Source organism: Salarias fasciatus, chromosome 10 (genome assembly GCF_902148845.1).
Source record: "Salarias fasciatus chromosome 10, fSalaFa1.1, whole genome shotgun sequence".
NCBI lineage: Eukaryota > Metazoa > Chordata > Actinopteri > Blenniiformes > Blenniidae > Salarias > Salarias fasciatus.
The window spans coordinates 23,483,133-23,494,057 of NC_043754.1; the positions used below are offsets into that span (position 1 = coordinate 23,483,133).

At 48.3% G+C, this 10,925-nt stretch overlaps 1 protein-coding gene across 1 annotated transcript; it reads right to left on the minus strand.

Annotated features, from left to right (window-relative positions):
* Positions 1–494: 494 nt before the first annotated feature.
* Positions 495–10,744, minus strand: bckdk (branched chain ketoacid dehydrogenase kinase). Its single transcript, XM_030101224.1, has 11 exons — positions 10,339–10,744; positions 8,086–8,154; positions 7,895–8,005; positions 6,613–6,660; positions 4,232–4,351; positions 4,006–4,104; positions 3,746–3,819; positions 3,262–3,390; positions 3,045–3,134; positions 2,770–2,925; positions 495–2,696 (listed from the first exon to the last, which is right to left on the minus strand). The coding sequence occupies exons 1-11, from the start codon at positions 10,603–10,605 to the stop codon at positions 2,552–2,554; spliced, it is 1,308 nt and encodes a 435-aa protein (XP_029957084.1). The 5' UTR covers positions 10,606–10,744; the 3' UTR covers positions 495–2,551.
* Positions 10,745–10,925: the final 181 nt, after the last annotated feature.

Consider the following 10,925-nt stretch of genomic DNA (forward strand, 5'->3'; position numbering starts at 1 on the left):
CATTATAAACACTGGCACGGTTACAGCCAGGCACCGTTTGGGGCTTCTTGTCCATTCTGATGTACTTTTTGGTTTCTGCCACAAGAGGGCGCTGCAGCAACACTCAGCATTGTTGCATTTGTACAATATGCTATCAGAATGCCTGAAGTTAATATTGGAATTCAGTGTGTTGTCTTTACATATATGATGTATTATTTTCAGAAGAAATAGAATTACATAAAAAGCACAGAAAAGAAAACCCTTCATTATTATGTACTCCATACTGATATTTTCATATTTTTTCAAAGTAAGAATGACTCCCACAGTTTCATGGTTGTAAAAACGAAGCGGACTCGAGTTTGATCCAAGTGAGATTTTATGCCTACAGAGTCCTGGACACAACAGAAGCCACGTGGGACAAGACAAATTCAGTCGAAGATAAGACACGCCATGGCAGCACATTTCATCAGTAACAAGGCTCCAATATCTGACTTTGTACAGAAGATCATTCAGAACAGTTCAGTGGTCCGCTCCGCCGTCTGAGGCCAGCCGAAGGCCGACCGCAGCGCGTCTGCCTCCCTCAGCCTTCAGATCGACTGGCAAACGCTAAATGTAGAAACTACCTTCACCGTGGACCAGTGGGGGGTTCCTCCCTCAAACTAAACCCGAGACCCTCAAACTAGAAGCGACGCTTTCATCTGAGCTGAAACTTTAGCAGGATTACAGTTAGATGCATGTTTAAAAATACTCAAAATAAATGAAAACGTTCATAATTCGCGATACAGCGGAGACATCATAGTGCTCTTGTAATGTCTACAATTTATAACATTTAAACATCTTCGAATATAAACGTCTAAAACGAGGCTAAGAAAATCTTGTGTTTTTAAGAAGGTAGTTCATACAACTTGCGAGATCTTACAAAGTCTTGATAAAAGCTGCTTTTTATTCCAAATGCCCCTTCAGGTTAAAAAGAAAAAATGCTAAGAGTACCTTGAACATTTTTTTTTCCTGAATGAAAACCAAAACTAACGTAAAAGCTGACCTGTTATTTGACATCTGCCTCCCTCTGGGGAATGTGCAACAGAATGCGAGGAGTGTTTGTGGCGACGAAACAAATTTTAGGAACTTCAGGAGTGTTGAAGTGGGAAAAGTGTAAGATTTCATGTGTTGAGAGCTGAAGGCCGCAGAGGCTCGCTGCGTTCACAGAAGGAAACAATAAAATAACAAAACAAAATAAAACAAACAAACAAAAAAGGTGAGTGTTTGTGTCATATCCGGAGATGTTTAGAATTCTAAAGTTTTTTTTTCTGTAGCCACAATTTTAACTTACTGCAACAAGACTGGCTAACACAAAAGATCAGTATAGGGCCAAGTCAGATGTGCCACAGGATCACTGCTTCATTCAGATACTTCTCTCCCACAGCGGTAAAAAAAGCACACAGAGCTGGAAACATTTAGAAACTAAGGGAGATATGACACTATCAAGCTGCGACCTGGATGAAAACGGATCAAAAACAATGAAATCGCCTCAGTCAGTCCAGTTCCCCCACAGCCGAACATCCAGGAACTCTGAAATGTGACCTTAACGTCAATTTAAAACACACCTAACACACTTTGTTTAGATAAAACTGAAAAAAGGACAAAATATTAGACAATACTTTTCTGGTATATTGTTAATTTTAAAGTTGTCACAAAGTTTTCAAAAAAATGAAGGAAAAAAAAAGCTGCTTTACAGGTGCAAATGTCGAGCTTTAACAACTGGGAATCTTTTCATTGTGCAAAAAAATGTTATGAAATTGACCGACTAACAAGGTGTGCATCTCTGAAAACCAACAAAAGGCAACAAGAGGAAGACGAGAAATCAAATGCAGAGCATGCAGTTGGAGGAGTGGAGTCCCGCAGCGAGGCAGCGGGACTCGGTTGGCTTCCACAGGAACACTGCTGAACCGCGCCTTAATGAGCTTTTGGTGTTTTGGCAGTTTTCTGCGTGCGAGAGCCGCGGCAGATGAGGTTTTCACGGCATGATAACACCGACACCATCTCTACTTGAAAGAACAAAAAAGCAACACAAAGAAAAAAATAAAAAGTTCGAAACTGAACATCCTGCTGATGTTTCAGGAGATGTAGACAGGCGAAGCTGGAGTGTCTCAGAAGATTCATTTGATACACAGACCACCAAAAGGTTTCTAGTTTGAGGCTAAAGAATAAGTAACTTCAAAGTGAACTTCCTTAAAACTGAAGTTCTTCGCTCTCGTCTCGCCGTCGTCCCACTTTCATGCACAGTTTGTCCCGATAAACCAGAAACTCAGAAGTTCATCCGCCCGACTGAGGGCGCGGAAAACACGGAGGAGAAACAGCTGAAACCATCGATCTGAGAGCTAACATAGCTTACAATCCGTCTACGGCCAAACAGAACGGAGAGAACGAGTCGTGGGGATGATGGATTCTCGGAGGGGGGGGGTTTGGTGGCCCAAACGCCTCATTCTGGCCCCCGGGCCTCAGGGCGGGGGGCCCCTCGGCGCTGCTGCGCGGCACGGCCCCGCGCCGTGAAATGGGAGGGATTTTCCGCGGCCTACACTCTGAAGCTCTCCCCCTTGCCGTCTATGTGGCGCAGGCGCAGGTAGACGTCGGTGCCGATGCCCTGCATGGACTGGATGGACAGCGAGCCGCCCAGGTACTCGGCGTAGGCCCTGGAGGTGGGCAGGCCGAAGCCGAACCTGGGGAAGGGAGCGGTTCGGTTAGCGGCTCCGTGAGCAGAGGAGAAGAAGCCGGCGGCGTGCGGATCTTTACCCGTGCATGGGGCTGGACTGGTTCCCGCTGTTGGTGATGTTGTTGAAGATGTTGCTCATGCGGGGGTCCTGCGCGCTCTCCTCGGCCGTGCTGAAGTGGTAATCCATCACCTTGTCGATGATGTGGTGGGGGATGCCTCCGCCGCGATCGGAGATCCTGAACGAGGAGGGAAGGCTCTCTTTACAAACCCACTCCCCGAGACCGAAGCTTGAATCTCAGTGGTGAAGAGAGAGTTCAGCATGAGAGAGCCCTCGCTCGCTTACTCGCTCGCTCACCTGATGACAAAATCGATGTCGTTATTGGCGATGGTGACGACCACGTCGGGAACGTTGTAGGGCGTGTCCAGGTGGCTCTCCATCGTTGCCCTGAAAAGTGAAACGTGACAAACTCTAAGTGACAAGGGAGAAGAGCCTTCCTGATGCTGAACCGGCTTCAGGAGGATCAACGGTGAGTTCAGGGACATCTACCGGAGCTGGAATCCTCAGTGGTTACCTCATGGCGTTCTTCAGCAGCTCCGGCAGGATGTAGTCCAGAGGCAGCGGGATGAAGGGGAAGCGGGCCGCCACGTGGCCGTTGATCCTCACCCGGGGGGAGTTTCCGTACTGGTGTTCGCACAGACGTCTGCGGGCCGCCGGGACAACAACAGAAAGCTATCTTACAGTCTGCGTGGCTACGACGTGAATGAGGGCGTTCCAGCAGTTTAAAATAGATTAACAGTCCATGCTAACATAACGCTGAAGCATTCTCTTCTTTTTCTCTTGACTCCATGAAGACGGGTGACCCCTCGAAAGGTCGTCTGATAAGATTACACAATGTAAACAGAGGCGATAGCTCATATCTCACTCACGGTTAGAGATACTAAATCCGGCGGGTTTATCAGCTGAACTCTGACCCCGCTCGGTCAACAGAGCAGCTCGTTGGGGAGCAGGAAGTCATTGGAAGGTGATAAACTGACGAATCGGCTCCAAACTCTCACCTGGCAAAGTCCACCCACTTCTCGATGATCTTTTTGGGAGACAGGCGTCGGCAGATGATTCCCACAAAATCAGGCTGAAAGCAAGACAAGCATCACTTTTTAACTCATTTTAAGAAATCAAGCATTTGACAGGCGTCTGTACGAAACTCACGAATTCAGCAAGCTTTCAGTAATTTAAGAATGAAGTCGATCAGTGTAATCCCTCCTGCTCCGTGTGAACAACACAGATGAAAGGTGAAAAACCGGCGTGTGACACGTACGTTATCCTCCTGGAGGGCGAGGTGGTGCGTGGCCAGCATCCGGATCCCCAGGCGGGAGCACAGCGTCGTGTCCAGGAAGTTGCGGATGATCGTCTCGTCCTGAAGCGTGAAGAGAAACTGAGTGAAGCTCCCACGCAAAACTTGTTTCACAGCTTTTCCTGACGCAGATCAGCGGGAAACTTGGATGTGTGGAGACGTGTCGGCTCTTAGACCATCGGGCCGTTACCTGGATGTGGCGGCGACACTCCCTGAAGCCCTGGGCCAGCATGGTCACCACGTCTTTATGGTCGTCCAGCAGCTGCTGCACCAGTTTACAGAAGCGAGCCTCCATGTCCTGGTCCTTGATCTGTCAGAAGAAAGACTCCATTGGTCAACATGTCAAAGCTCTGGATTATTTACCAAGCGTTAATCTGAGTTTTTCCCTCATTTTCTTGAACATTTTCTGAGTTTTTATTCCGTTTTTTTGTCCCTCTTGTAACATCTGGACATATCTGTGTGCTTTTGTCTTGTAAGCACAAAAACCACATGAACTTCATCCTAAATCTTATTCGTCTGACCTTTAACCTTTCAGACCCATCATCACAACTCAAAGGACTTTAAATTCTGTTTTTAACTCGGAACTGGTTTATTCTGTATTAAGTAATTCGGAATTATATTCATGAGGTTGGCGTTTACATGGGGAAAACGAAGGATTAAATCCTCTCTCACGCCGGGATCAGCGAAGCGTTCTGATTGGACGGGGCAGCCGTGACGTGCTGTCGTATCCCGGAAGTAAACAGCGTTTTTCTCGTCTTTCTAGATTGACCTTGAAAATGTCCGCGTTGTTTAGTGCTCGTCGATCTGCTTGTTTCACTAGATCCAATTCTTCTAAAACTGCCATTAAATAAATCGTCTCCAGACGAGTAGAAACGCGGACCGCGGGCCGCCATCTTGGAAAATTGCGTCATCACGACGGCGCATGCACAGAATGACCTGAATGAAGTCGCGCCCAATTAGCATATAATTTGGTTTCCGAAGGAGAATATCCAGATTTAAACTCAATTCTGAATATATTTTCAGACATTTAAATGCTTATTTTATAGTAAAATTAGGCTTTATTCAGATTCATAGAGGAATAAAAAGTCCTATGTAAAAATGCACGGAATGAGGGAGTCACATGACAGATGAAAAATTGAAGTTAAAAGGTTCATACTCAAACAGGCCATGTATCTCCTGTCATCCCTGTTCTGAAATAAAAATGTTCTTTAAGCCCTCTTTCTCACATAGACCAGAATGAACACCATGCTGAACAGGTCTGCCTCCGTCTGCACCTCCACTAGAACCAACAGCAGAAGATCATTTACCGTCGGCGTCAGAAGGTTAAACAGGAAACGAAGAGCTGAAGGTGGAGGCTGTTCAGTGTAACAGTCAAACAAATCAGCGGAGGAAAGCCGATTCCTCAGGTCGCGTTAAACAAAAGCCGTTTCCAACGATGGAAAACTTGAGAGCGGATCTCTTCAGAGTCACATTCAAATCAAACAGAGGAACCTGCTGCACGGCTCCCATCGACATTCCCGTCAAGGCAGAGGACCTTTCTGTTCAAAGACGTCTTTCAAACTCATTTTATGAGATCCATGTTCAAGGTCATGTGAAGGTTAAAGGCTAAAAGCTGCAGCAAAACCTAAATGGCATTAAAGATGACAGATTCTTCTAGAATACTCCTTAAGCTTTCTGTTTAAAATTCTACTACTACTCTCGCAGGGTGCTTCTCAAACCTTTTCACCTTTTCTTAAGAAGTTTGGGAAACAGTCTCGGCACACATGGAAACGCCAAAAGTCTTTTTTTTTTTTTTTTTTTTTAAGTACAAGCATAAGAGTCAGATTCCTTTAAACTGTCCATGTATGGAACACAGCTGGATCCCTTCCTCACCCTCAGTCAGGTGTGGCTCACCGTGGATCATTTTACAGAAACGACGATAATCCCCAGGTTTATACGAAAAGCTGGGAGTCGTCATGGAGACCAGAAGTTCGGGACCAGTCCCGACGCAGACTGCTTCATTCACGCCTCCCTCAAAGCCAACGTCTCTCCTGCTCCAGATGAGCCAGCACGGCTGAGTGGACGGTGCGTAAACCACATTGCTCTGCGCGTCCTGGATGACTGACGGTCTCTGCACGCTGCTGCCACGCCGGTTACTTATATGGCCTGATACTTTTCACCTTATGTAACTCATTTAAGACAAATACCAAGAGAAAAAGAAAGTATCGCAACTCAAACTCTGCGGAAAAAAGGGGCAAAACATGGGATATCAACTCAGTCCTGAGCTTCCTGTTGTGTCAGCAGTTTTTTTGTTTTTTGTTCCTGGACTGTGGATCAAGTTGAGCCACACTAAAAGTTTAGCACAGCCTGTTTTAATCTTTCACAAGTCATCAGCTGAACAACAAACCGAGCTTCAGTGGTTAACAGATCATTTACTGCACCGCTTCGTGTAATTAACCGGAAGCTGACGCTCACTGTTCGCACATCCTGTTTTGTTTCATGACTCAAGCCCCATCCTTCACAAAGGAGGAACCTGAACTGCCGACCCCGGCGGGTCTACGTGCCGACGCTCTTCCTGAGTGTGAGACTCACCTGGGGGAAGTCGCTGAGCATGTGGTAGGCTCTGATGTAGAGTTCATGCTGCGGGAGAGAGCAGAGGCGGGGGTTAGAAGTTGGACCGATTCCCTGTGATCATCCGCTCAGCCGCACAGCATCAGAGCGGCCGTGGCGCCCGACTGGGCCCCTCGGTGGCGCTCATCCCCCAAACTCAGTCCAGCAGGGGGGACTGCAGCGGACTGTTAGTTCAACGACTTCACAGAATACCCGGAATTCTTCTCTAAATCCAGGTTCAAATCACAACGAAGGTGATAACGTGGACGTGTGGTCCAGATCTGCGGCGTTCAGGACTTCTATCGCCCCTCATGACGGCGCTGCGGGGGGAATCCGCGCCGACCTACATTTCAGCTGGCAGCTGTAACAAAAGGAGTCCGGCTTTATGCAATCGGCACAGAGGAGCAGAGCGATGCCAGAGAAGGAGGAATGTGGGTGAAAGTTCAGCAGCAGGGAGACGTGTGGGGAAGGAGGGCGGGGTACCCGAGCCGGGAACAGGCCGGGGCACGGCTCTGGAAATAAAAAAAAGAAAAGAAACCACGGCACATGCTGATCCCGGCGCAGACGACCTCGACGCCGAGGGCACTCCGGTTCCACGGCGACATTCACTTCCTCTTTTCAGGCTGAGGATTGGAGGAATTAAAGCTTTTCTCTCCACGGCACAATGAGACCGTTTGTCTCAGGAGGAGTTTGAAAAAAAAAAAAAACGTAACAAGCACAGTGGAGGCCAGATTCTGTGGGAAACTACCTCATTCTGAGGGAAACCGAGGTTCAGTGTCATGCTCCAGTATCAAACACATTCACATTCAACTACTGAAAAACACAACCTCATGAGTTCTTTAGGGGTTCGTTTCCTCACGGTGAGCAACGCCTGCCTCACTAACACAATATTCCCCGGTCAGGTTTGGGCGTTGGGGGTTTTTGCGTGGAGTTTGCATGTTCTCACTGCGCATGGGATTGGAAACTAATCAAAACTGCGTGTGTGTGTTTAGCTGTCTCTCTGCTTGTCTTGTGGTTGGAACAGCGCAGGTGTCGACCTCCTTGCTGCAGTGTAGATTATCTCAGACTGTCATCAAATCGATCCAGATTGATTTAACGTGTTCGATCAATTAGTTCCTGCTTATCATCAGAGATCAGTGTTGCAGTGTTTTGAAAGACACCATCATTTAATCCGAACACTGAAACCTCGTGTCGAGGTGTGTTTGTAAGAGCCCATGCGCTGTTAATTTAACTGAAGTAAGTATCTGAAGAGCGGCGTCCTTACCACTTGCAGGATGGTGGGGTTACACCCGATGATGAAGGGCAGGCTGCGGAAACCCTTGATGCGATGGGCGATCCGCACAGGAAGCTCCTTGTGGAGGTACTTGGCACTGCTCTGGGATCACACACACACAGGATGAACGGTGAGTTCGTGAAGTGTCTCATTGAACATGAACTTGTGGCGGATAAATTTACCAAGACGTGGTGCCCATCGGGAGATTTCCCAGAATACAGCAGGGTCGCTAAGGTCAGCCGCACAGAGGCCTGAGGAGACAAGTTGAGGTCAGTCAGCGGCGATCTGGGATCCTCAGTTTGTAAAACGATAATCCTCTTAAGCTCAGGTTTAATGTTCACGGGGAGCAGCGTTAGCCGGTCCGTATTACTCCCAGATTCAGCTAAATTACACAAATTGACCAATCACCGTTACAGTGTGTGTCGCCAAAAGAAACAACCACGATCAGGAAGTGGTGGTTTGTGCTGGAAATTCGCCAGGAATGGCACCGAACCGTTCAGACGAGCGAGCGGCCATTGATCCGTGGAGAGGAAACCAGTCAGCAGTTACGGGGACCTTGACCTTTAACACTTCGCTGTGGATGGTTGTTATGTTGTTGCTATCACGACTACTAAACTGACACAAAAGAATAATGCGTGGAAGGAAAAAAACACTTCAAACCCACATGGACCAAGAGGTCAGAGCAAGTGATAAAAAAAAAAGAATAAAATAGTCCTATTTTTCTGAAGTATTGTCACATTTATATAAATTTATGTTAATGTTCATGTTTATTGCCGTTTAAACATCCTTCCTTTTGGCCTGTCTACACTTTAACAGGATCTTTATCTTCAAAGCTGATCAGAATGAACTGACCACAGAAGACGAAGGTTCAAAAGCCAGGTTATATCAATCACACCGAGATAAAGATTAAATGAAATTGTTGATTGAATCATTATGAGAGCTTAGTGCGATTGTGATCGCACTGTCTTCTGGAGACCCTGCTGTTGCACAGTGTGTATCTAATCCTGTTGATGTTTTTAACCAGGTAATCACCGTACAATCAGAGCCGCGACTGACAGTCTGAATGGAGCACAGAGCGGTGTGTATGATCAATAACTACTAAAGCAGCTGAAGTGTTTATGGTAAAATTCTACATCTTGTGTCTCCATCAAGAGCAGCCACACCAATGTCAAACACGCTCTTACTTAGTAAAGCGTTTGTGTGTTTACCCTGGTGTGAGCGCAGACAGCCAGATGTGTGCTCTGCTGCACAGGCTTGACCCCACTCTCCCTGCAGGCCGGGACAAGTGCACAGCAGACTCAGTCTTAATCTTGACCGTGCCTCTCTGTCCCATTACCGATCTCGTGACAGCCCACCCCCCCCCCACCCCATGGCTGGAACCAGTGTGGGGGATTAATGTGTGACCACCAGGCACAGGACGTGCGCTGCAGTGGACGGAGATCTGCTGGATCAGGACCTTCACCCGGTTACATCCATGCTGAGTCAGGCTGACTTTCTTGGCAGGCTGAAGTCTTGTTCTTTCCTGAGCCCACACAGATTTCACTCTCTCTTAAAATAGCAGGTTTGTAGGGTTGTTCTTTTTCTTTCTTTTGCTATTTTTATCTTCTCCGTTTCACTGTGAATACGAGCTGAGAAAACAATTTGAACATTTTGTCCCAACAGCTAAATGGATTAGTGCCAGTTTCTGTCTGAAAGTGAAAACATATGTTGAGGCCCTAATATAAAGAACACATGAGCCTGGGGACTTCTTTTAAATAAAATTACACATTTATATGCGTGTGACTGAAACAAAATTCGTCTCAATGACACAATGAAGACATGCTTGGACTAATAATACTGTGGAGTGATATCTGGGCGCCGCGTTGTTCTTCAGAGGAACACATTTGGAGAATGCCGTCCATGTGAACCACTTGGAGGAGAGCCAGTCGTTACGTTACAGCCTCCAGAAGTGGGTCAACTCACACTCATCCCTGAAACTTTACACCATCAGCACCCTCCGCACTAATGGCGCCACTGGACTCTCCCACGGAGCTTTAAAAAAAAAATCTCATTTTGAAACGACTAAAAGCCTGAGAAATGACCAGAAACCCTGCATGTGCTGAGGTTGTTGTGCCTGGAAGTCTGTCAGCCGGCAAAACAAAATGTTCCTGGGAAACGCCGTGACGCTGCGTTCACGTTCAGGGGAGAAAATGGTAACATAGGTTTAACGCACTAAACATGAGAATATTAGGTCACCCGGGAGCTGACGAGAACGTCGATAGTCTTGTAAAGTAATAAACAACGATAAAATAAATGGATGTTTCTCGTTTCCAAAGCGAAAATCTTTACAATTAAATACATTTGAGTGCGACGTGTGTGTTTTTCCGTGCCCGTGAACGCAGCAGAGCCCATGCTAACAGCTAACGCTAGCTCCGTTATGAGCGGCTCGCGCTCACCTTCTCCGCCGAGGCGTCGATGGCGGACTGGTTGTAGAAGGACGTGACGGTCTTGGAGCGCTCTCTGGCCAGCTCCGAAAAGCCCTGCATGGAGGACGTGGAGCGAAACCTGCGGCTCCCCGTCACCGACAGCGACAGCGGCTGCGGCGGCGGCGGCGGCAGTGCGGCGCTGGCCGGGGCCAGCAGGAGGCTGCCGATCCTCGGCCTGGCCCTGCAGGTGACGCCGCTCAGCATCTCCGCCGCGAGTCCCGCCAGTCCCGGATGCATGTGGAAGACGGGCCGTGTGTGTCCGCGCGCGTGAACAGGGCTGCCCGGAGTCCGGCGGCTGCTACGAGGCCATCGGGGTCGCGCTGGACTGCCGCAGCTGCACAAAGGCACGGATGAGGGGGCGAGGGGGGCGCAGGGAGCCGGGGCTTTGTCTGCATTGGCCGGCGCGGGGAGGGAGCCGGGCAGCGACGTGCCGGCCGGGCCAATCAGCTGCCGGGGGGCGGGGCCAGGCAGCATCCACACCGTATGACCCTTCCGGGCCGCCGTACTTCAGTCCTGGATGGTTTACATTCCTCCAAACATGTGGAGAAGGCCCGAGC

What these genes read in the sequence shown, in the direction of transcription:
- bckdk (XM_030101224.1), bottom strand. Translation starts at nt 10,605, where the DNA reads ATGCATCCGGGACTGGCGGGACTCGCGGCGGAGATGCTGAGCGGCGTC. An exon ending in TCGCCCTCCAGGAGGATAAC is followed by an intron (nt 3,820 to 4,005) that starts GTACGTGTCACA and finishes TCTTGCTTTCAG; the next exon opens with CCTGATTTTGTGGGAATCAT. An exon ending in CAGTCCAGCCCCATGCACGG is followed by an intron (nt 2,697 to 2,769) that starts GTAAAGATCCGC and finishes TCCCTTCCCCAG; the next exon opens with GTTCGGCTTCGGCCTGCCCA.